The sequence below is a fragment of the Cuculus canorus genome, chromosome 10 (genome assembly GCF_017976375.1).
Source record: "Cuculus canorus isolate bCucCan1 chromosome 10, bCucCan1.pri, whole genome shotgun sequence".
Classification (NCBI taxonomy): Eukaryota; Metazoa; Chordata; class Aves; order Cuculiformes; family Cuculidae; genus Cuculus; species Cuculus canorus.
Window position 1 is genome coordinate 10063600 of NC_071410.1, and position 24528 is coordinate 10088127.

At 50.0% G+C, this 24528-nt stretch overlaps 2 protein-coding genes across 5 annotated transcripts; both read left to right on the forward strand.

The window, feature by feature from the left end:
- Window positions 1-27: 27 nt before the first annotated feature.
- On the forward strand, window positions 28-8223 carry ITGB1BP2 (integrin subunit beta 1 binding protein 2). 2 transcript variants are annotated; one of them, XM_054076089.1, is made up of 11 exons: window positions 28-542; window positions 744-793; window positions 892-948; window positions 1536-1681; window positions 1814-1926; window positions 2193-2251; window positions 3138-3208; window positions 3450-3552; window positions 4845-4964; window positions 5398-5460; window positions 7677-8223. In XM_054076089.1, exons 1-11 carry the CDS (start codon window positions 479-481, stop codon window positions 7803-7805), a joined length of 975 nt encoding a protein of 324 aa, XP_053932064.1. In that variant the 5' UTR covers window positions 28-478; the 3' UTR covers window positions 7806-8223. The 2 variants fall into 2 exon arrangements, with proteins under 2 accessions (XP_053932064.1, XP_053932063.1); XM_054076088.1 differs by having other exon boundaries at window positions 30-542; window positions 7554-8221.
- Window positions 8224-8682: 459 nt separating this feature from the next.
- On the forward strand, window positions 8683-24150 carry LOC104069005 (rho-related GTP-binding protein RhoG). 3 transcript variants are annotated; one of them, XM_054075761.1, is made up of 4 exons: window positions 8719-8746; window positions 14159-14214; window positions 19489-19566; window positions 19823-24150. In XM_054075761.1, the coding sequence occupies exon 4, from the start codon at window positions 19849-19851 to the stop codon at window positions 20422-20424; it is 576 nt and encodes a 191-aa protein (XP_053931736.1). In that variant the 5' UTR covers window positions 8719-8746; window positions 14159-14214; window positions 19489-19566; window positions 19823-19848; the 3' UTR covers window positions 20425-24150. The 3 variants fall into 3 exon arrangements, with proteins under 3 accessions (XP_053931735.1, XP_053931733.1, XP_053931736.1); XM_054075758.1 differs by lacking the exon at window positions 19489-19566 and having other exon boundaries at window positions 8687-8746; XM_054075760.1 differs by lacking the exons at window positions 14159-14214; window positions 19489-19566 and having other exon boundaries at window positions 8683-8746.
- The last annotated feature ends 378 nt before the right edge of the window (window positions 24151-24528 follow it).

The following is a 24528-nucleotide window of genomic DNA, read 5'->3' on the forward strand; positions in this document are numbered from 1 at the left end:
TTGCCCTGGGAAAGTTTCTTCCTTTCCTTTGCAGAAAATTTCAGCTGCTTCTATAAATGCTGAAGAAACTGAGACCAGTTGGTCAAGAAGAGCCACAGGTACTAAGCGTAAGCACTGAGCTGGCACCAGTGCTTCCATGCCAGATGCTGGTGGGACAGAAGGCACTGGGAGATCGTCTGCTCACCCAAGGTGTGGAGCCACCCTACAGTGCCCCTCGGCTGAGTGCAGGGGAAGGATAGAAATGCCTCTCAAGATAGTGTGGGCTCTGGGTCCCATCAGCTGCTGAGCTGCTATGTCCATCTTTAGCCTGCTCTCCAGTTACCAGCCACCTCCTCCAGCTGCCTCCAAAGATAGGCAAAGCCACCTCCCTGCGCCTGGGCTGGAAGCGGCAGGGAAGCAGAGGGGGGATCACAGGCAGAGATGAGATTCGTGGGATTTTTGTGGAAGTAGTGAAGGACGCAACAAGTACGCTGGAGCTATGGAGTTGCTGTGCTACAACAAGGGCTGCGGGCAAAGGTTTGATCCCGAGCACAACACTAAGGGTAAGTGGGCTTGTCTGCTTTGAACCGGGGTGAGCAGGAATGCGTGCTGCTTTCCTCAGCTGCCATGCTGTGGCCTGAGCTGAGCCAAGGCCAGCACAGGCAGCCCGTACGGCAGGAGCTGGCTCAGGAGCTGCCAGCCATCATGGGTAGCTCGTGGGCAGGATTGGTCCTGGAAAGTTTTGCCTGATTTTCCCTTTTCAGATTCCTGCCTGTATCACCCGGGTGTCCCCATCTTCCATGATGCCCTGAAGGTGAGTGGGGCAGGTGGTGGGGCTGCAGCTGCTGAGAGGGACCTTTTGCCCAGTGGTATTGCCCGCAGCTGACCAGTTTGTCATCTCCTGGTGCCTAGGGCTGGTCTTGTTGCAAGAAACGCACAACAGACTTCTCTGAGTTCCTCTCCATAAAGGTGAGTGACCCACCAGCCCTAACACACTCACTGCTCCTCTGTCCTCTCTTCCTTGCCCCTGCCCTGCCCTGTCCCATCCCCGTCCCGTGACAAGGCTGCCTTCTCCCTGTCAGATGGGGATTTCCTATCAGTTTCCAAGAACGAGGCAAGCAGAGGTCCTACTCCCAAAGTGCAGGGCAGGTGCTCCCAGAGCAGAGTGCTGGAAGGGGTTGGGATCCCCCACGAGGATCCTGAGGGATGAATATAAATGTCCCAAGTGCCAGCACAGCTGTGAATATCTGAGCAAGTCATGGAGGGGAAGAAGGCAGCAGAGGTCCTGGGATATCTCCCAAAGGAGACTCTTGCTGCCCTTCAGCTGCCAGGCTGGGGTGCAGCAGGACTGACACCTGTCTGCTGTGGCCCCAGAGAGGCTGACACACTGTCTCGTTCCTGGGCATCCCTGCAGACACAGCCCCTGCCCTTGTGCAGGGTCAGAGTCTGTCCCTGGAGGACAAAGAGTCACCAGAGCATGGAAACTCACAGGGTTTGGGAGCAGCTGCCAGGTTAGGGAGGGACAAGTGGGCATCAGGCTTGCCTGTGCTGCTCAGGGATGCACAAAGGGGTTTCACAGCAAGGAGAAACCTCCCGAGCCTTTCAGCCAAGAGGAGACCTCAGATGGGCCGAAGAACAGACCAGTAGCGATAATCTATCAAGGACCAAAATCAGCTGAGAAGATGCAGCGGGAAAGACCAAGGTAAGAGGGGCTCAGCTAAAAGTGTGCGCCCTGCTGTGCCGCCACTTCTGCAAGTGTCCCACCCTACTGCAACCATACTTCAATTGTGGGGAAAAAAAAAAACAACTCAGCCTTTGTTGCTGCTGTTTCTAGCTCTGATGAGCTGAGACAACTGCTGCCAATTAAAGTATCCAGGTCTCTGGAGCAAGCACTGGAGAAACTGAACCTGTCCTCCAAGGATGAGCCACCTGAGGGCGGTTGTGCAGGTAGTGATGAGCTGATAGGTGGCAGTGGGGCTGCATGTGGCAAGGTCAGCATGGGGGTTTGCGTGGCAGGTTCAGTGCGGGATGGCAGGTGCTCTGTGCTCAGCCACCTGCAAACCCACAGAGCTGCGTCTCGGAGGTGTGGTGCAACAGGCTGCGCTCGGGGGCCGTGCGCGCTAAGCGGGGGAGCTGGCAGTGGAGCTGTGGGGAGAGTTTAGGGGCAGACTCGGGTGACACTGCCCCAGGGTGAAGCTGTGTTGCTCTCACAGGAGAGGCAGCTGCCCAGGTGAGAGTCGGCACCACCTGCAAGAACGCAGCCTGCAAGGCAGTGAGTACCTGGCTGGGTCCCATCTTTGCACGATCTGTGCCACATGCCTGGGAGCATCTCAGGGCCAGCACGAGGGCTTGTGTCCCAGCTGCCACCAGGTGTGGGGCAGGGTGCTGTGTGGGTGGGAGGTGGCAGTGCCCATCAGCTCTGTATGTTCCTGCTCATCCTGTCCCTGGAGCAGCTGCTTCTGTCACCTCCCAGCCACAATCCTCTTTCTAGATTGCTGGATTGGTGGTACATTTGCATTTCAGTGCTGCTAATTGCTTGCGATGAAATATAACACACAGTCAGGATATGGGCATAAAGGTAAAATGCATGTGGAATAGTTCCCACCTGCATTTAATGATTGCAGCACAGCCCACTTTCTGTCTTGCCCCAAGGCCACTTTGCATAGGACTGTCTGCCTCCCTCCAGGTGTGCACCAGAGGGACCAAGCTGGGAGAGGGCTGGCATGCTTGGAAAGCAGCAGAGAGGGGAGGGAGCGAAAGGCAAGAAGTGGAAGAGGGCATGAGCATGACATGCTCTGGGAAAGAGAGGAAGGGATGGGATAGACAAACAGCACCTTGCGCTTTGGAGCGAGTTTCCGTGGTGTCCAAACTTTTCTGCTGTCCCAGTGCTACCCAGCCCAGCAGCTGGCAAACGGAAGGGCTGCTGCCAGGGTCGTGGGGATGACACTGGGGTCCATACGAGGCCAGGGTGGCTGCTCTGTTGACAGGGTGCAGGCACCAGTGCTGGGCTGTTGGCTGGGCGTGGGTCCAGAGCAAGTCCTCAGAGATGCTGGACCCAGTGAAAGGAAGGGTGATATTTGCCAGTATGCTATGCCTTGTGCAGGGATGGCACAGCCAGGGGGATAGCCAAAACATTCCTCTTGCTTCTCACTCTACAGATCTATCAGGGCCCGGAGAGCAACACAGAAGTCTGTACTTTCCATCCTGGTGTTCCTGTCTTCCATGAGGGGTAAGAAACAGCCCTTTACTGGGAAGCAAACTGACCCTGCTGAGGGCTGAAAGTGCCACATCGCAAGGTTGTGTGTCCTGAGCAGCACGGCCAGTGCCATCATGGGTGACACCTCTGGGTGAGAGGTGGGCAGGGGCAGCTGCTGGTTCCGAGCCCCTGTCCCCACCACCCTGAAGCCACAGCAGGTCCCCTCTCCTGCTCCCATGAGCACTCCCTGCTCAGGCCATCCCGCTCTCCCCAGGATGAAGTACTGGAGCTGCTGTAAAGTCAAAACGACAGACTTCAACGCCTTTCTGGAGCAGCCGGGCTGCAGCAGCGGGCGGCACTGCTGGACGGGAAAGGGGGTAAGGGGAGTCTCGGTAGGGGCTCATGTGTGCAAAGTGCCATTACTGGCAGGCACCCAAGGAGTGCTCCCTCCCTTGCTCTGCGTTTACATGGGCTTCTGCATTTAATTTTCCTAATTTTCATAATTGCCAACAGATGACTGTGCAGGGTTTGAATGCCTCATCTTCACCCATCTGCTGTTTAAAATGTCAGCTCTCACACTCAGTGGGCACGTGCGCTGTAGGAAGCTGAATGAGGCAGGATCTGGCCCCAGGCACGGCGTAGCCAGCACTGCAGGCTGCCACACAGGGACAGGAAGCTGAGCACGGGGAAAGCCCTGAAAAAACCCCACAAATGTTTTGACAGATGACTGAATTTGGTTTTAATTAAGATTTCCCTCTGCAACTACTTCCCAGGAGGGTCCTCATCTACTTAGCGACATGAAGTTGTGGCAGGGCAATGGGGAGAAGATCCAAGTTCCCAGTATCGTGTGTTTAAGTCTCTTGGCTGGAAATAGGCTTGAGCTGGGGAAGTCACACCAAAGCAGCCCAGGATATCCCCGGAGAGTGCATCACGTTCCTCTGAGTCAGTGATGCTCTGAGCAACCCCGTCTGAGCCCAGTCTGTGCTTTGTCCTGGAGCAGAAAACATATAGGGGATGTAAAGGAGGCTGAAGAACAAGGACTGTGAGGCTGTAATGCAGATGCTCTGTGCTAATTGTCACCTGAGTATGAGGCTGGGATTCCTCCTGAGGTGTTTCTTTGGCTGGCAGTGCTGGGGGTTGCAGGGGATCTGTCTCCTGCTGATGCTCAGAAATGCCTGGTGGGTACCAAAGCTGCCTGTAGCACGGACAAGGTGAGGGTCCTGTGGAAGAAAGGTGAAATGTGGCCAGCTGCACCTCATTTGTCTCCCAAATTTTGCGTGGTGGCATGATCCACGTTGAGCAACAGCCCCCGCACTGCCCTCCAGGCTGAGTTTCCTGACTATGCAGGAGCTTGGACACAGCAGAGTGGCTCTGGAACAAGAAGAGGGTGGCTCTGGCCTTAACAAGTCCTTCTGGAACAACCCCAAGCACAGCATAGATGCCCCATGTTGCATGAAACAGCCTGGCAGGGGCTGTCTACCTCCTTGTGAAGCACCTGCCCTCAAAAACCTGCATGAAAGACAAGGTTTGATCTTGCTCAGCTGGTGCTGACCTCAGCCACCACTCTGCAAAGCAGACGTACAGAGGCACATCCCCCAGCATAGACATCCCCCTCTGCGGTGTGCTTGGGCTGGACACTGTGCCATCATGGGTTCTTCTCCTTTGGCAGGACAAGAAGGCGGTGTCGTGCCGGCAGGACTGGCACCAAACCAGCAGCCAGGTGGTGGTGACAGTCTATGCCAAGAACCCCCTGCCTGCCCTTAGCAGCGTGAAGGCCAACCGCACCGTGGTGAGTGGGGCTGGTGGAGCTGGGCTGGGGACGTGTGCTTTCACAGCACCTGATTTTGAGAGCAAACAGCCAGGAGCTGCCCGGGCACCTGGGGCTCTTTGATGGCCTCTTTGGGCTGTTGCTGCAGCCGTGGTTGGTGCTGCTGACCTGCTGTTCCCAAGCTCAGTGGCTTTTCTACTGCAGCAGCATCTGCCCAGCTATGCTGGCTCATCGGGTGGCTTTGCTGGCCTTGAATTCCTTGACTGGTGGCAGAGGTGAACCCGGCATGCTCTGAAGGGGGTGAAATACTCCCAGGTGCTGAGGGGATCACCAGACCGTTACGCTGGAGCCAGGGCATGGGATGCATTAGTGCTGAAAGCAGCTGCCCTGTCCTGGGGAAGAGCTCTGGCAACGCTGCGCTGCCCACTCAGATGATTTTCCATTGATCTTTCAGCTTGAGGTTCACATCGTCTTTGAAGGGAATAAGATTTTCCAGGCAGAACTGGATCTCTGGGGGGTAAGATCCTGTTTACTTTCATTTCCCTATTCCAGGAGTCTGTGTGGGGCTGGGCTGCAGTGCTGAGGCAGCTTGTGCTCTGGGAGAAGCATTTGCAGCCCCAAACACAGGCTCCCAGTAAGTAAAATTAATCTCCGCGCAGTCAGGATTCTCAGACATTTGGAAAAGCAGCAAAATGGTTGTTGCTGCAATTTCTGCACAGTCCTCCCTGTGCGTGGAGCGCGAGGCAGGCTGTATTATAGCACAGAAATGCTGTGGCTCCCAGGACGCCGTCTCTTCTCCAGCTGGCACATCTGTGGGACAAACAGCCATTTCACAGTCCCTCCCTCAGTGTAATTCATTGTCAGCTCTCGAAGCCTTGCAGGGGACACAGGTCCACCATGGCTGTCGCAGCAGAGAGGACCTGTTTATCTCCAGGGCTCCGGTTTTCTTAAGCAGTAAAGGCTGATGGGGAAATGAGTTTTTTCTCTATAAATCCCATAGCGGTAGCACTGCCTGGGAGCCTCGCCAGGACTGTGCCTGGGCTCGGTGCCTGCCTGACTGCTCTGCACCACCTGAGGCACCCTGGCTACGCTCTTTTAAACACTGCTCTTGTTGGAATTGTCTGGGAGCCAAATTGCCCAGGTACCAGCATTTCTAGCCTCCTCTGCTAGCAAATGGTTTAGGGATTGTGAGGAGGGCAGTTTCAGAGGCTGCCGGTGGTTGTTCCAATTGATCCTGTACTTATCCCCAACACAAGAAGGATATAGACATGTTGGAATGTGTCCAGAGGAGGCCACGAAGGTGATCAGAGGGCTGGAGTACCTCTGCTGTGAGGACAGGCTGAGGGAGTTGGGGTTGTTCAGCCTGGAGAAGAGAAGGCTCCAGGGAGACCTTAGAGCGACCTTCCAATACCTGAAAGGGCTCCAGGAAATGTGGGGAGGGACTTTGTACAAAGGCATGGAGTGATAAGACGAGGGGCAATGGCTGTAAATTAGAGGGAGGAGGATTTAGGTTAGACATTAGGAAGAAATTCTTCACAATGAGGGTGGCGAGGCGCTGGCACAGGCTGCCCAGGGAAGCTGTGGATGCCCCATCCCTGGAGGTGTTCAAGGACAGGTTGGATGAGACCTTGAGCAGCCTGGTCTGTGGGAGGTGTGGAACTGGATGGGCTTTAAGGTCTCTTCTGACCCAAACCATTCTATGATTCTAAGAGCAGAGCTGGACGTTGCTGACGTCTCTGTAGGTGTTCTGGCTTTGGTTCCAGACTGTCCCAAAGGGTCTTTGGCCCAGCAGGTTGCTGTTTTTCCCTGAAACCCTGCTATGCCTGTGAGCAGGCAGAGGTGTGAGGGATACACTTGCTCTCTGGTTTCTCAGCTGCTACTGGCTGTGGATGAGCAGTGGGACTTGGGAATTTGCATGTGCATTTCTTACCTTTATTTCTGGTGCAGGCGAACAGTGCCCGCAGGCAGCAGATTGTGGGTGCGCCTGCCTCTGCACAGCTCACTGCCGGAGGACAGGGCTGTACCGCAGCCGCGCACGTGCCTGCGGCTAGCGTAGACGTAACACGGTGAACTTTAGCTGGAGCCTCAGCTTCATCCTGCTCTGTTTCCTGGCATGCAAAGAACGCCTATCTCTCTTCTTCTCCAGCAAGGCTCTGCCAGTCAGGGAACAGATGAACGCTGCCTGCTGTCCTCTGCCCAGCCCGCAGCACCTTTCCCTCCCTCTGACAGGCTGAGAGAGTTGGGGTTGTTCAGTCTGGAGAAGAGAAGGCTCTGAGGAGACCTTATAGCGACCTTCCAGTACTTGAAGGGGCTGCAGGAAAGCTGGGGAGGGACAGTTCACAAAGGCTTGTTGTTTTTAGACTAAACATAAGGAAGCTGAGACTAGACATAAGTAAGAATTTCTTCATTATGAGAGTGGTGAAGCACTGGCACAGGTTGCCCAGGGAAGTTGTGGCTGCCCCATCCCTGGAGGTGTTCAAGGCCAGGTTGGATGGGGTTTGAGCAGCCTGAGCTAGTGGGATGTCCCTGCCCATGGCAGAGGGATTGGAACTGAATTATCTTTGAGGTCCCTTCCAATACAATCTATTCTATGATTCTGTGACTCTCTAGGTTATTGCAGTAGAAAAGAGCTTTGTGAGCATGGTCTCCACCAAGGTGGAGATCACACTTTGCAAAGCCAGCCCTGGCTCCTGGGCCAGGCTGGAGGTCCCCCAGAGCAGGTCACACTCCCAGGGCGAGCAGGAGAAGGAGGCAGCCAACACCGAGGAACCCAGCGCGGTGCAGGAGGAGGACTCAGACGACAGCTTGAGCTGGTCGGAGGAGGAAGACGAGGAGCTGGAGACGGGAACACCAAGCCACTGATAGCGAAGTGCCTCGGCAGTGGAGCAGAGCAGCTCCTGAGCGGCCGAGGACTTTGACTCCAGAGCCAGCCTGGAGCATGGGCTGCAGCTCACCCTCTGTCCCGGTCAGAAGGGGCGAGGAATAAAAACCCAGAGCAAAGGTCACTCTCTCAGTGTCTGAGAAACCTTTCCGTGAAGGAATATTTCCTGTGTCTAAGCTGAATCTCCCCTGGTGCACCTTGAGGTCATTTCCTCTTATCCTATCACCTGTCACTTGGGAGAAGGCACCAACACCCAGTTATGCTGCTGACCCCCCAGCTGCTTTAGGCCAACAAAAAACCTCCCCTAAACTGTGCCTCGGCCCGTTCTTGGTCCAGTTCCCTTTGCAAAAGGAACTGTTCCCAGGGCAAAGGGAAACATCACCTTTTTCATAACGCAAAACTAAAACGTGTACGTGCCAAAAGGTACATATCTCACACATCGCATAAGCAGTGAATCTCCATCATCCACAAGTGGTTTTTCATTATTTCTTTGGGTGCTTCCTTCAGAGAGGCCCCTCACACTGACGGGGAGGGAGAACCTGCCTGCGCTCCTGACCTTTCTCGAAGCGTTATTGCCTAACAGGGACATAGCGGAGCTATCGAAGCTTCCTGACGAGGGTCTGGGGGTGCCCCGCCACCTCCCTCCCTCCCTCCCTCCCTCCTCGGGCGGGAGGACGAGGGGACCCACAGCCCCCGGTGCGGCCCGCTACCCCCGCACCCCACGGGGGCTTCGCTCCCACCCCCGCCGAGACCCGGCACTGGCGGAGCGCCGGGGGGCGGGGCGAGCCCTGCGGAGCGCACGCGGCCCCGGGGCGGCGCCCCCTGCCGGGGGCTGCGGGCGGCGCTGGGCGGGGCGGGGCGCGGGGCGCGTGCGCGGCGGGGGCGGCGGGAGCGGAGGGGCCGCGGCAGCCCCGGCAGCGCGGTGAGAGCGGGGGGGGGGGCACCGGGAGCAGAGCGCGGAGGGTGGGACCGGAGCGCGGAGTGAGCGGGAGAGGGGGCGGTCGGTCGGTACCGATCCCGGTGCACGGGGGGGGGAGGGCGGTGCCGGTATCGGTACCGGGGTTGATGCACAGGGGGGTGCCGGTGCCGATGCCGATGCTGATGCACGGGGGGAGGGCGGTGCCGGTGCACGGGGAGCAGGTGCCGGTACCGGTGAACGGGGGAGGGCGGTGCCGGTACCGATGCTGATGAACGGGGGGAGGGCGGAACGGGTGCCGGTACCGGTGCACGAAGGGGCATGAGATGGGGTAACTGGTACCGATTCTGGTGCACGGGGGGTGAGGGTCGGTGCCGTTACCGATGCAAATGCACAGGGGAAGGGTGGTGCCGGTACCGGTGCTAATTCCGGTGCACGGGGGGGTGCCGGTACCGGTACCGGTGCCGGTGCTGATGTACATACATGGGGAGGGTGGGATTGGTGCCGGTGCTGATGCAAGAAGGGGGGGGGAGTGCCCGTACCGGTACCGGTGCACGGAGGGGCAGGAGCGGGGGCGGCCGGTACCGATTCCGGTGCCCGGGGAGGTGGGGGGGGGGGTGGCGGTGCCGGTACCGGTGCCCGGGGTGGTGGTGCCGGTACCGGTGCAGGGGTGCGGGGCAGGCCGTGTCCGGTGCCGGTGCGGCTCCCCCGGGCGGGGCCGGGCGGGCGGAAGCCTCTCGGGTTGGCGACTGGGCGGGGGATGCGCTGATCGGGGCCGGGGAAGGGCGGGATGGGACCGAGCTTTTCTCCGGTCCCGTTCCTCGCCCCGGGATGAGCGGGATGCAGGAATGGCCCCGTGGGGAACCGGAATGGTTGGAACACAGCTTTTTTCCGGTCCCGTTCGGGGCTGTGAGTGAGGTGGGAACGGGGACGGCATGGAACAAGGTTTTCTCCATCCCGTTTCTCGGTCCAGGATGTGCGGGAGGTGGGAATTGCCCCGTAGGGACGGAGATGATTCGGAATGAGCTTTTCTCCAGTCCCGTTCCGTGCTCTGAGATGTGAGCGAGGTGGGAATGGCCCCATGGAGAAGGGGATGATAGGTAACAAGGTTTTCTCCGGTCCCATTCCTTGTTCCGGGATGTGCAGGATGTGGGAATTGCCCCGTGGTGAAGGGGGATGATTTGAAACGAGCTTTTCTCGGGGCCTGTTCCTCATTCCGGGACGTGCAGGGTGTGGGAATGGCCCTATGGAGAAGGGGATGATATGGAAGAAGGTTTTCTCTGGTCCTATTCCTCGTTCTGGGATGTATGCGAGATGGCAATTGCCCCGTGGGGAACGGGGATGATTTGAAACGAGCTTTTCTCCAGTCCCCTTCCTCATTCTGAGATGTGAGTAAGGTGGGAATGGCCCCATGGAGAAAGGGATGATATGGAACAAGATTTTTTCCAGTCTCGTTCCTCATTCCAAGATGTGAGCAAGGTGGGAATGGCCCTGTGAGGAAGGGGATGTTTTCCAACAAGCTTTTCTCCAGTCCTATTTCTCATTCCGGGATATGCAGGAGTGGGAATGGCCCCATGAGAAAGGGGGTGATTTGGAATGAGCTTTTTTCTGGTCCTTTTCCTTGTCTTGCGGTGTACAGGAGTGGGAATGGCCCCGCTCCTGCTCCTCCCTGTTCCGCAGTGCCCAGGAGCCGCGGGATGGGTCTTGGTGACCTCTGTTCCCAGCAGGTGTGATAAAAGGTGTCCATGCGATCCGTCAGCCTCCTCTCAAGGTCTCTTGTTCTGCTGCTGAGAGTTTCCCTTGGCCGTGACACGCAAGAGCTGTCATGTTCCCTCTGCTCTCTAAAAGCTGCCAGGCAGAATCACAGAATGGGTTGGGTTGGAAAAGCCTTAAAGCCCATCCAGTTCCAGCTCTGCGGCTGCTGTCTCGGGAAGCGTAGAGCAAGGTGGTGAACTAAACTATTCCGAGTGCTGGGGGGTTTTGGGAGTCACGGGTGTTGTCTCGTTTAGCAGCCACCAGGCTCTCTCCCTTAAGCTTAGCAGTTGTCCTCGAGTCCTCTAAAATTTCAGTTTCTAGCATCCCGTGCTGAGGAATTCATAGCTCAGCCTCAGACCTTGAGAATCATAGAATGGTTTGGGTTGGAAGTGACCTTAAAGGTCATCCAGTTCCACACCTCCCACCAGACCAGGCTGCTCGAAGCCTTATCCAACCTGACCTTGAACACCTCCAGGGATGACACATCCACAGCTTCCCTGGGAAACCTGTGCCAGAGCCTCACCACCCTCAGCGTGAAGAATTTTTTCCTAATGTCTAATCTAAATCTTCCCCCCTCCAATTTAAAGCCATTGCCCCTCATCCCATCACTCCATGCACTTTGTAAAAAGCCCCTCCTCAGCTTTCCTGCAGCCCCTTCAGGTACTGGAAGGCTTCCATAAGGTCTCTCTGGTGCCTTCTCTTCTCCAGGCTGAACAGCCCCAATTCTCTCAGCCTGTCAGTTGTACCTTTTGTACTGAACCTCCCTCTTTCTGATTTAATTTTATATCCCTTTGTTCTTGATTGTTTTTACTGACAGAAGCAGTGGACGGTCGGTATCTGTTTACTGTTTTGTAAACACTTGTGATTCTCATCAATATTTACCCTGAGTTATAAAACAGCTTTAAATGCTTTTGTTCTTTATGTGTATCCTATGCTTGCAGCATGTCCCCTGTGCCAGCATCATGAGCTGCCTGCTCTTTGCTCCACGCTTATTTTTTGATTTTAAAAAGCTTGTGTTCTCTTCTGTGTCAAATGTTGAATACACAGCAGGAAGGCTCTGTTTGGCCAGTTCAACCATGTTCAGCTGCACACGAGTTTTCTACAGGGAACTTAGGCTTATGAGAGGTATTTGGCATTTTAGCTTATTATTTCCATAAAAGAAGATGCTTTTAAATGTTCTTCTTAGAAGGAACTTTACAGAGCTTGGAAATACAATGAAATGTGTGGTTTGCAGTTAGGAGGAGGAAACTGAATAGGCAGTTTGGTTTGCTTACGTGAGGCTCTGATTCTTCTGGAGTCCATAGTGTTTCCACACAATTTGGTGTCCTGTAAAGCTCCATTGGGGGATGATGTGATTGAGAGCAGCCCTGCAGAGAAGGACTTGGGGGTGCTCGTTGATGAGAAGCTTGACATGAGCCAGCAACGTGCGCTCGCAGCCCAGAAGGCCAACCGTGTCCTGGGCTGCATCAAAAGAAGCGTGGCCAGCAGGGCGAGAGAGGGGATTCTGCCCCTCTATTCCTCTCTTGTGAGACCTCATCTGGAGTATTGTGTCCAGTTCTGCAATCCTCAACATAAGTGGGATATGGACCTGTTGGAACGGGTCCAGAGGAGGGCTATGAAGATGATGGGAGGGCTGGAGCACCTTCCATATGAGGACAGACTGAGAGGGTTGGGGTGGTTCGGCCTGGAGAAGAGAAGGCTCTGAGGAGACCTTATAGCGACCTTCCAGTATGTGAAGGGGCTCCAGGAAAGCTGGGGAGGGTCTGTTTACAAAGGCTTGTAGTGACAGGATGAGGGGCAATGGGTATAAACTGGAGAGGGGCAGATTTAGACTAGACTTAAGGAGGAATTTCTTCACCATGAGAGTGGTGAGCCACTGGAACTGGTTGCCCAGGGAAGTTGTGGCTGCTCCATCCCTGGAGGTGTTCAAGGCCAGGTTGGATGGGGCTTTGAGCCCCTGATCCAGTGGGAGGTGTCCCTGCCCATGGCAGGAGGGTTGAAACTGAATTATCTTTAAGGTCCCTTCCAACCCAAACTATTCTATGATTCTATGGTACCTTTTAAAGGAGCATATTATCTTTTTATTTTTCTTTCCTATGCCCATATGTGTAAATCTAAGAGACTGCCGAGAGACTCTTTGCCACTGGTGACTTCTGCTCGTGTTTTACAACTGCAATACTTGATGCAAACGAGACTGGCACATGTTGCATTGTTGTGGTGCACAAGCCATGGTACAGTGTGCACCGAACGCACACTTTGACTCATGGTTTAATGGTATCATAACTATTTAAAGACTTGAAAACTGTTATTACTTGACCAAGTGCATTTTTTGTTTGGGTGGGGTTTTTTTGCCCCCTAGTGAAATTTGGGGGCGAAGGAGGAGAAATCAAAGAGAATGGAAAGTGTGTGTAGGCTTTCTTCTCGAGGAAAGAGCTTAGAGTTTCCTGGTGTATGCATTGGCCTTAAAATACAACAGTGGCTTTGTTACAACTTTTCTTAAAAATAGAGAGCATTTAGTGTGCCAATGAATGCCAGGTGGCATAAGATGATAGGAAGAGGGACTAAGCATTTTTTTTTCTGTCTTAAATAGCAATCAGGGATGCTTTAACTGGATTTATCATTCATCCTACAATGTGCTTCATGTGCCTCTTCACAGGACCTCATGTCTGAAGTACTGTCTTTTATTCTTTTAGCCAACAGTAATGAATAATCTGGGCACAGAACCATGCAGTCCCGGCTCCTGGTCTCACTCACACTTATACTGTGCTCACCCTTGAAGCCTGTCAGGGTCAATTATGTTCAAATAAATTGTGAAGGGTACTCATCTCGATGAATCCGTGCTTCTGCATGTGGCTGTAGGAGGAAAATCAAGTTCAATACTCTGCAGCTTTTGATTACGGCAGGACACATGTCACATTCACATACTGGAGATTCAGATATCTACTGCCATCCTAGTTTTTAGTTCCTGTATAACTGTGCGGCTGTACCTTAGCGTAGTTGTTTCCCAGCTGTGCAGCTGTTTCATGAGCTTGTTTCTAATGCATTTGGAAATATTTGTTATCCAATAATCATAATCCTGGATTAATAGAATTTAAGGACATTAATGTTTGGTCAGTAATATTGTTGCTGTCCCCTAAAATTTGGAGTGCAAGTGTTGGTAGTAAAGAGTGTTGATGCGCTGAGGTTTGTGTGGTTGAGGTGCCCAGATACTTCGTGCAGACCACTTTGTTTGCACTGTGGTAAACCTTACATGTGTTTCATCCCTGCAAAAAAAATATTCAAATCAATAAACCAATTTCAGACTAATTTGACAGGGGTAAAGATTTTAAAAGCATTATATAAAAAAGGCTTTGGGTGGTTTCTTTTATTTCTTGGAAACCACTTTTTGTGCCAAAAGGGGTGAGGCTTTTCTAGTGTTCCCGCTGGGGAAAGAACCACTGAGAACTGCACTCTTGTTGGGCATCAGTAATTTGTGCATGGGAGCTGGACCTCCCGGCAAAGCTCTGCAGAGAGCGAGCTTCCTCGATTCTGCCGCTCAAGTGGAGCTCTGGGTCACGGACTGTGCCGTTCCTGCTGCACTGCTGAAATCTGCCTTGGCTTGTTGATTCTCTTCCCCCTCTGCTGCCACTCAGGCTGTTGCTCTGTGTTTTGTTTCTCTTGCAGGTGAATGGCAGGACGGAAAGTGTTGTGAAAACTTTGGAAAGCACTGGGAAGTCCAAGTAGGTCATTCATTGCTGAACAGTATTAGGGATGAGGTCTCCTATTTAACTTTTTTACTCTTTCTTGGCATGCATTCTAAAAGCCTGGCACTTGTCCATTCCTTTGGCGCTTGCCTAAAACAATGGCAAGTAAGCTGAGATGTGGTGGATTAGTAACACAGTCTTGATTAAATTGCTGAGAGCCCCTTTTTCTTCCCTGTCAGGTCTGGTGGCTGAGCTGCACACATGAAAAATCTTTTAACTCCTTTGCATGGGTGAGGGTGATAGGATATACTTAGAACTGCCTTACCCACCCACTTCATTGTTGAGAGTTTCTACCCCACTTCACATATCAGGCAGACAGAGTGAATCATCTCTGATCTAGTTTTTGTTACTGAAAGATGAACAATTAAGTCATTTAGATTTCTTAACTTGTGCTTCTACTTGTTTCTGATAAAGCAGTATCAAACTTCTGAGCCTGCAAAACAGGGAGGGATTGATCAAAGGTGGTGGCTGAAAATAACAGCTCAGCACAGGTGTTTCCAGCTGAATCCTAGTGTGTTTTCTGCTCATTTTTGCACAAATGGGGCCCTATTGGAACTAGAAACAGGTACGGAAGACCTGAGAAACTCTGTGAAAATGAGGCTCTCAAAGAGCAATATTGAATCTGAAATCTGCCTAACAAAGAGGCATCTGGAGTTAACGTAGAAAGGGCAGAGACATATCCTGCTAAGGAGTACTCCTCTGCCAAGATTTTTTCAGAGTGCAGAAAGTATTAAACCCGTAAATCTAGGAAGCCCCAGAAGAACACAGGTTTGTGTTTCCTTCCGTTTTCTGTCACTGTTTCCTTCTTTCTTTCACTTAGCAGAGAGGGAACTTCCCATGAGACATGTGAAAGGGAAGCTCTAGAAGTTTTTTTCTGTCCCACGAAAAAATTTTGATGCAACATTAAGTTATTCTGTGATTTCCCTTACGAGAGCTTTGCGGGGAGGGGCAGTGGAATCCAAACAGGGAATTTCCCCAGCAAATGTCCAGCTGGGTTACAGGAGAGCAAGCTGTCCGTGTTAATAATACCAGAAAATATGTAATTAGGTCAGAACGGGAGCAGCTCTCCAGGCGATGCCTCGACACGCCAAGTGAAATTTTGCGCATTCCAAAGGAAGTGCCAGGTGTGCAGGCAGGGAAGGCAGACTTCGGAGCATCTTCTCAGAAGGAAAGTAATGCAAAGAGGAATGCCAGTTTTCTAATTCAAAGGCACTGATGGACAAGATAGGAACACCTCCTGTCTATGTATTTTTACACAGCGCTTCTTAGTGGAGTGGATAGGGTTTTTTGTTTTTTTTTTAAATTCATTGAAAATTATTCCCATTTTGCTGTAACTGCTTGAACTCCTCATCTTCTGATAATCTTCACCCTTAACTGTAATGAAAGTCCTTTCTCTGGCAGGACTAAGCAACCTGAATTACCTCTCACTACTTTGGACTTTCTGCTCACTCCTTTATCTTGCCGAGTAATCTTTAATCTTTGCTTTGAAGCTTGTGCCTAGCTTTCTGTGTCTAAATTCTAGGTCTTGTTTTTGATGTGTTGCTGCGTTAATCTGTATTTTTCTCTTTTTCAGTTCTCATTACCTGTTGCACGTGGAGTTTTTCTTTCTAAAGTTTACCCCCAAAATTCTTTTGAAGCTCACCGAAAACCCCCCAAACAAACCCTAAACCAATTTTCCTGCTCTCGGCAATGTTAGTTGGTAATTTTGGTTTTGGAGTGTGGGGTTTTTTCTGCATATATGTATATTCAAATAGCATGCAGTGCCAAGTTCAAGGGTGCCTGAGAAATAAAAAGAATTTTCCATGCAAATTTGAACCCCAGCTTCTTGCTGTCTTATGAGAGTTTGATTGTAGGCAAATTGTTTACAAGAAAAAATAAATAGCAACTTTATGCAATTTGAACAAAGCGGTATGCGGATTTAATAGAAAAGGCCTGATGGAGGTAATATTGTTTGCTAGGTTGTGGCTTAAATTAAAAAAAAGTTTGTCTTCCATATGTAAATCTTTAACCAAACTACACCTCCTCCCAACATGCAGGTTTCTGCAGTGTAGGAGCTTCTTTCTACTCTTTTTTTTTTTTTTTTAACTAATTTCTCAAAATTTAGTGTTTCCATACTAAATCCTGTGTATCCTGGTGTGTGTTTTGTTTTTCTGCATTGCATATACCACACAATTCCTTTCAGTGAAGGCAACCTGCTTCAAAGGAGCCCTGCAGAGAAGCATGCTTAAAAGCCTACAAGCTCTTTAATTGCATTTGTGTAGCTTATACTTAGCCTGATGCTTTGGCATGCGTGTGAGGAGTTATTTCCTACTGCAAATGTTACTATTCTAAAATTCAAACCCGAGGCAGGTAATTCAAGGTATTAATGCTGTGAAAAAAGCATTCGTGTTCCAGGCTTCATTGTTACTTTACTGCTGTTGTCCGAACTGGAAGCTCTCATGATCCCCTAAAGCCCCAATGAAATAATCTTCAGGTAACACACTTTCAATAGGAATTTTAAATCAGGTTGAATCAAACTATTTTAACTGCTGGTGGTGCGGGATACACATGGCTTTGTAGTTTAGCAGTATGTGAAACTGCCTGTATCATCCCAGTGCTGGTGTGATGGCCTCCAGGTGTCAGTGCCTGGGGGGCGTGTGGGGAGGACTGCAGTTCTGGGATATCCCATCTTCCTGCGGAAAGCTCTGGATGGGAATGCAGAGAGGTCCGAGCCCTTGGGGGAGATTGTATTTTAGAGAGACCAGTTTCCACATCTTTCCCATTTGTTTATTTTAGAAACTGGGAACTGGGCATATGAAAGGCTTTGTGTGTTGTTCTCCACAAGACTTTTGTTGCTACGGTTGAGTTTTTATTCCCTGTTTCCAGCTGACTTAGTCCTACCACCTCTGTGATGTCCCTTGTTACTGATTGATTAAAATAGCATCTGTTGCATAGGTAACTCATTGGGAAAAAGATTTCTGCTCTGACATTGTTGGGTCTCTACTAAAGTTTCTGGCACAGTAACTTCTCGTATTCAGTGGCTTGAAGTGAACAGAGGAGCAAGCTTGAAAACCTTTCTCTGTGCTGCAGTCCAGCGATATTTTGGCAGCAACAGCAGTGTATGGTGTTCCTCCTCCGTAATTTATTCTCACCATGTGGTACCACTGGCTTGATTGTACCAACACAGTTGATTGTGGTGCTGCTTGGTAAAATGGATGAAGCAACTCCTCACCTTTTTTCGTTGTATGGTCACAGCCGATGAGTTGCTGCCTGGGTGGGAGGGGAAACAGGGTTTGGAAACATCTGAAAGCAGCCTTGCCATGGCAGTGTCTCAAAGCAGGTAGTGATCTGCCCTACAAAGAGAGCAGCTGTAGATACTGGGATGGTGAGTTATGGTTGCATCTTCAGGAAGAACAGTGTTACAGTATTAAAATATATTCCCTCTTCTGTCACTGTTTGCTTGTAGCACTTAAACCCTTGATGTTCAGGAATATTAGGCTGTGTTGCATGCTGCCAGTAACAGTGTTCAACCTCTGTTAATGATATAACTCTAAAAATGTTTAATTTGTAATGTTTTAAGTAATTTTATATTAGAAGAGTTTTCAACTTTGGGGTTTGCAAAATGCAATAAATGTTTCTAAGTCTCTTATTTGACAGAACTCATGCATCATCCCCCTCCCCAGCCCTGTTAAATGAAAATCTTGGTGGAACTGTTCAGGAGTAATACATGCAGTCCTGCTGTCAGCTTTTGTTGGTCAGTGCCTTTTTTTCACCTTTACCACATGCAGTTGCAGACTTAGCTCTCCTGGGATGACTGACTTTCGATGTATGATGAAAGTCGTGCATATGCTTTTCTGCCAGAGCTCAAAAGTACGTGCCGAATTTCATTTCAGGTGATGATGTTGCTTTAGAAACATCCCGCCGTATTCAAAAAGGAGAAACTGCTTCTGCATCTATCTGCTGCTTGTTTTCCTCCAAATTCTTCCTCTCCAGTGTCTTGCTGGGTCTTTCTGGGACAAGGTTTCTGTTCTGCTTCTCACCACTGACTCATTTTCAATAGTGTGTGTGTGCATCCATTGATGCTTCCTAAGTGCTGTGGGCTGTAGTGATCACAGTTGATACCACTTGAGTTGCCGGTTGCAGCCTTATGCCAAAGCTTAAGGTAGTCTGTTTTCGCTTATTGTGGAAAAATCATGTAGGATCCCGCTGGGAAGGCAATTTTGGAAGAATCGTGTGTGATCCCACTGGGAAGGCAGCTGTATGGATACAGATAAAGACTTTGTCAAAAGGGACTAAGCTGAGACTTAAATCGTAGCGAGTTGTTCGTTTCTTTGGATGAAGAGGAAGTTAGAGGGTGGGGGTTTCAGGACTTTGAGAAGCGAAGTGCTTCACTATTGCTCATTTTCATACGTTCCCTTTGCTGTTTTGATGCTGGTGGAGCTGTGATCTTTCTGGAATATGCAATATAGTTCCTCCTACTATCTGTTTCTTCTGTTTGGAGCAGTGTATTTGCTGCTGGTTGCAAGTTGAGGATTACTGATAGTACCTCAAAGGCATTTGGGTGAGAAGGCACATGCAAGTTCCTTCCTGTTCAGGCGAGCGCCGTACAGCAAATGCACAACAAACGACTGCTTGTAGTTGTTCCATACTATTTTCAAAGTTCCTGCTGTTCATAGGATGAAAGTTTAGATGAATTGAGTTTTAGGCTTACCCATTTGATTATCAAACCTGCTCTTCACATATGAAGAAAGGCCTAGGAAAGCCTTTAAGTGTGAAATATCTCCTGTAACAGTTCCCCAGTCTGCCTAGGAAGGCTGTTTGATCGCTGATCCTTTACAGCATGCATTTTTCTAGTGTTCAGTGTAAGCTTGCTTTACTGTAGCTCAAGCCTATTAAGTTCGCTTGTTCTGTTACTGGTTAGTGAGAATAATCTGTTCTTGGCTTCTTTAGGAAAATTCTTTATGTATTCTAATCCAGATACTGTGGTTGATTGTATTTCAAAGAACAGCTTTTCGTGTGCGTGCTATTTCCTGAACCTTTTATCTCGTGTCCTCTAAATAATGCAGTTTCTTGAGGTCTGATGAGTTGAGTGAATTATTACAGTAAACGGTAGCAGTGCAGCCCAACAATGGGCTCCTTGGTTTACTATATAATTTTTTGACCTTTCTTTGTGGTAAACTGTAGGCTATGCAGGCAAGAAGTGTGAATCCTGGAGGGTGTGTGCAGGGGTGTGTATGTGAACCTACAAATGATCGAATATCTTATTTCTAGGTCTGGCATCATGGTCCCTTTCCACTTGCACCTCTAAGGACTTGACCCATTGCCTGTGGGAAACTGTCTGGCAGTAAGGCAAGACTGTGGGAATTTGGCTAATTTGTATTTACATGGTTGGAATGCAGCCAGTTGTCGCTGAACTCTCAACTCATTGCATCTCCATTTCACTATTGTCTTTTTAGCCTCTGAGCTCTTCATAATGGCTTCTGACACACCGAGCGTGTCTAGCTGTGATAAATTTGTCAGCGATATTAGAAACACTTGCTAAAGCTTATATTTAAGATGACCATCGTAGTGCGCTTTTCCTAACTTTTCTTCTTGTTTTGTGCAGGATTTGTGCAAGATTCTGGGTAAAGAATGCAGACTATAAAGTGTGTCGTTGTTGGAGATGGCGCTGTGGGAAAAACTTGTCTCCTCATCAGCTATACCACCAATGCCTTCCCAGAAGAGTACATCCCTACTGTGTTTGACAACTACAGTGCCCAAATGACTGTTGATGGCCGGACGGTTAGCCTGAATCTCTGGGACACTGCAGGCCAGGAGGAATATGACCGTCTGCGTACGCTCTCATATCCTCAAACCAATGTATTCGTCATCTGTTTCTCCATCGGTAGCCCATCTTCCTATGCAAATGTGAGGCACAAATGGCATCCTGAAGTTTCTCACCACTGTCCAAATGTTCCCATTCTTTTAGTGGGTACAAAGAGAGACTTGAGAAATGACCTGGAAACAGTTAAAAAGTTGAAAGAGCAAAGCTTGGCTCCCACTACCCCGCAGCAGGGGACTTCGCTGGCTAAACAGATCGGAGCAGTCAAATATTTGGAGTGCTCAGCGTTGAATCAGGAGGGTGTTCGGGAGGTGTTTGCTGAAGCTGTGCGTGCAGTTCTGTATCCTGTGACAAAGAAGAACACGAGAAAATGTGTCTTATTGTAGTTACCTCGGGTGATGGATGTTTGAAGTCGAATATTGACTCGAATCTTGGATTTTTTTTTAATGAGTTAAATTGAAGATTTGCATCTTGCACTAACAGCTCTAAGCAGAAATGGTTTATGCAGCAAATATTCTTGCAGTCTTATTGCTTCAGGGAAACTGAAACAGAACAGTTTGGTTCTTTCCAACTGAGAGGTCGAATATCTACTTTTATTTCTACAGTTCCAATCTCCAGCTTCTCCAGGGATCACTTGGCTTCTGTCCTTATTTAGTGGAGGAAAATAAAAGAAGGGACTTCTTTGAAGCTAGTCTTCCTTACTAGATAGCCATCAGTTACTAGATTTGCTGAAAAGCACAGATTCTGATGACTTTGCTTTAAGCGTAGCTGCTGCTTTTCCCATCCCTTATTTACTGATTGAATTGGTTTTACGAACAGAATTCTGGCGGTCCAGTTGTTTTAATTTGTCATTTTAAAGCTTGAAAACGATCTGTTTACATGCAAAATGCCTGAAATATTACTGAGATTGACCTTATAGTGAACTGTGATCATTTATATGAAGAGTTAGCATAAGGCATGTTTAATGCAATGAGCAAGACCCAGGGAATGCTTGCAATGATTTTATTAATAGAAGCAGGAGCTGATTTCTCCTTCTCCTAGTATATGGAACTTAGAATAATGATGAATCACTCGAATGAGTGATTTTCATACTTTTGAATTGGAGAGGTAGAAGACGAGTTTAGGTGCAAGTCTTCCATAATCTTCTAAACTGAGTTTTTATTTCACTCTCCGAAGAGACTGTGCACCCTGAGAATAAAGGTTGTGGTTACCTTCTCAACCTGACTGGGGTAGTTGGGATGACACTTCTCCAGACAAGATTTTCAGTGTGATCCCTTTGGTGAATGCCAGAGCCTTGATAGCAGCCCCTTTGCTCTTGGGGGATTCATGGCTTTACTTCTTAATGTTCTTGGGGTCTCCACCTGAGATTTTTATGGCAAGTTCCTTTGTTTTTTTCTGGGAGAACACTGACAGAGAATTTGGAAGTTCCATTTACAGGAACCAGGAACCCTCATTTCTTTCTGGCATCTCACTGCTGGTTTCGGTTCAATTTGTGATGGTTAGCCAGTCACTGGATAGGTTCACCTGGGCAGTTTTCTCCTCCCTACTAGGTGATTAGTTATTATAAACTCTTTTAACTGAAGTTCTATTTATGTGCTTTTTAACTTTGTTTAGCAGCTCTCGTGATTGGCAGCTGGCTTTTGTTTTCAGGATGTGCACTGTTCTTTGTGTGTGATTCCGGGATCAGCTGAGGAGTGAGCGCATGAAACCTTCCTTAGACTTAACCTTGCAGCTTGGCGGTGTGAAAGCAGCGTGCTTCAAAGATACTTTGTGTGAAACCAGTGGTGCTGGACTGGGCTTTGTTGTCTGAAGCTGACAGTGCTGTCTTTGTCTGGATGCAGCCTCAATTGGTAATTCAGAACTTGCTTTCTTGTGATTCCCACACATGCAGAACTGCACCGGTGTATGCCCTGAGCAGAAAAAAAGCCTCATTTTAGCAAGATAACAGAAAATACATCCACAAGGTTTTTAGGGATCTTGTGTTAATTTGACCTTGCTTTATCTGATACTGGCAAAAATACCAGGCGGATGGAAACATTCGTATTTGTGCCTGAATTCCCCTCTTTGAAGAGGATGTGCCTTCCTGCAGCTGGTGTAACTGATGCTGACACCAACTGCAGGTTTTGTTTATCTGAGGTGTGCTCGTACCGGTGCTGCTTTAGAAAAATGCAACCCAAAGGTGTTAAACTTCAGTTAATCCGAGTCCTGGTGTGTGTGGCAAGTGAACCGACACCAAGGTCCAAACATTGCCTGATCGCAGGCAGCAAAAAAACACTCACTGTGTGCGATGTTTGCAGAAGCCTAGAGACTCTACGTGTTTTTCTTCATCAAGTGCCATTGCCTGGACCATCTCTGCATCTTTCGCTCTGGTGGGAGCAGTGCCGTTCTGGATGCAGCTGCAGGCCATGAGGGTGTAGGAGCATTTCAGTGAGGTAACCTCTACTCACCACGTTTTGCCTTTCCTGTAGCTGTAGGCCTTTAGCATGGGCTTGACCTGCAGGCAGCAATTAACTCCGTGCCTTGTGATTCGAGATTATTTTCAGTAGGTAAATGTCAGTAACCAAGTCCATAGAGTTTATCATGTTTAATATGTATTTATTTAAGCCAGTGCACATGTGTTTTTTAACGCTGGTCAGGCCTAAATCCACTGTCTAATTACCCTGGTGCAAGATTGTAACCTTTCTTTTATTCAGAGACGGACTTTAAGAAGTGTGTTGAACTGCTCTCAAATAGACTTTTAATGTCAACAACAGGCACCTCTTGTTTTGCTACATGTATTTGCAATTTTGTACTGAAGCTACTACTGTTTTAAAAAGTTTTTACTTTTTTACATGCTGAAATCTTTTAGTTCTGCATCTTTTGTGGTTATTCCTAACTGGATTACAGTGATTTTGTGGAGAAAAAAATCTTGTGAGCGAGTGTTATTGCACACCCCTCCTTTTTCTGTGGGCTTGCAGCCATCCTGGTGTGAACTGGAAGAGGGTTTGGTGAGATAAAATCCAGCTACTTAATCAGTTTTTTTAATTGATTGCATTATTGATTACATTGTGCTAGAAGACTTTATCCCCGTCTAGATTGCTTAATGAATGGATTGCACAACAGTACTGAGGAGAACAATGCAACAGTGGTGAAAATGAGCAGAAAGTGGACTTTGAACACCGACAAGAACCTTTTCCTGACTCTGGAGTACCTCATTCATAGTCATTTAGGCGCCTTGAATTTCTGATGCTTTCTGCCAGGAGGAAAAGCCCTGCCAGCTGCCAGCTGGCTTCCTCCAGCCTCCGCTTTTCAGGAGAATGAGCTTTGGGAGCACATGCATCCAACAAGCTTCTGCATCCAGTGGGCATTCTCAGTCTGTGAGCTCCCTCCCCCCAGTTCTTGGTGCGTTTTATCGTTAGCGGCCCAGGGCTCCGGTCTACAACCCGTTCCATTCCTCCTCCTGTGAGCAGGGACAAACACAGGCTTCCCATGGCTGGATTTGGTGTTTCTGGGAGACAGGAAAACCCGGGTTGAGCTGTGTGGGTTTCCTGAGATTCCTCAGTTCGTGGCTTCTGAAGAGGAGCGCGGTGTGTGCCTTAACTCAGAGGAGACGGGGAGGAGACCGGGTTTAATCCTCCAGTTTGTGAATGACTTCTGAAACACCTGTGTTTTTAACTAGAGCTGAAGCCATCTGTGGGGAGCGAGCAGTTGGGGAATTCTGCGTCCACGGGGCAGCTCGAGGCTGATATGCCAGGGCTGTCTCCGCTTTGAAGCTGTAGCGATGCCGATGCTGTCGGAACTAGAAGCCGCGCAGTGGCGTGTCTCCGAGCACTGATCCTCGCTCTGGAGACCTTGGTGCAGCCCTGAGGAGCCACTGGACCTCGCGGGGATCGCCCAGCGGTGGGAATGCCGGACTCTGACTGTGGTACCGATACATCCACTGGTTCCGTGCGACGCGGGGTTTGTGCTGCAGCTCACGCTTCCAAAGGGGTTTTGGCTTAAATGATGCGGAGTTAAGTTGTAATAAACCTTTTCTCGCCCCTGGCTCTCGCGTTAACTCCCCCTGCTGTTTGTAACACACCCGTTCTAAACGTAGTTCTTTCCTGTGGAAAGCCAGGTCCCCTCCCTCGAACGCAATAAAACGGGTTTGGGTCAACGGCCGGGCCTCTGCGCTTCCTTGGGGGGCGGGGGCCTGGTGGTGGGGCGGGGCTTAGTGTGACAGGAGAGGCGTGGTCTCGTCAGGGGGCGGGGCCTAGTGGGGCGTGGGCTGTGGAGGTGGGCTTTTGTGCCGCTGGTGGGCGGGGCTTTGAGGCGCAGGGCGCGCAGATGCTCATAGGGGCTGGTGGGGGGCGGGGTCTGGTGCGTTAATGGGCGTGGTCTGAGGGGCGGGGCTTTATAGCGCTGATGGGGCCTGGTCTTGGCGGGAGAGAGGCTGCTGGGGCTGTTGGGCGAGGCCTTCTTAATGGGGCGTGGCCTGCATAGAAGGGCGGAGTCTGGGGCCGGGCACATGG

What these genes read in the sequence shown, in the direction of transcription:
- ITGB1BP2 (XM_054076088.1), top strand. Translation starts at nt 479, where the DNA reads ATGGAGTTGCTGTGCTACAACAAGGGCTGCGGGCAAAGGTTTGATCCC. An exon ending in ATGCAGCGGGAAAGACCAAG is followed by an intron (nt 1,682 to 1,813) that starts GTAAGAGGGGCT and finishes TGCTGTTTCTAG; the next exon opens with CTCTGATGAGCTGAGACAAC. An exon ending in GTTCCTGTCTTCCATGAGGG is followed by an intron (nt 3,209 to 3,449) that starts GTAAGAAACAGC and finishes CGCTCTCCCCAG; the next exon opens with GATGAAGTACTGGAGCTGCT.
- LOC104069005 (XM_054075760.1), top strand. Translation starts at nt 19,849, where the DNA reads ATGCAGACTATAAAGTGTGTCGTTGTTGGAGATGGCGCTGTGGGAAAA.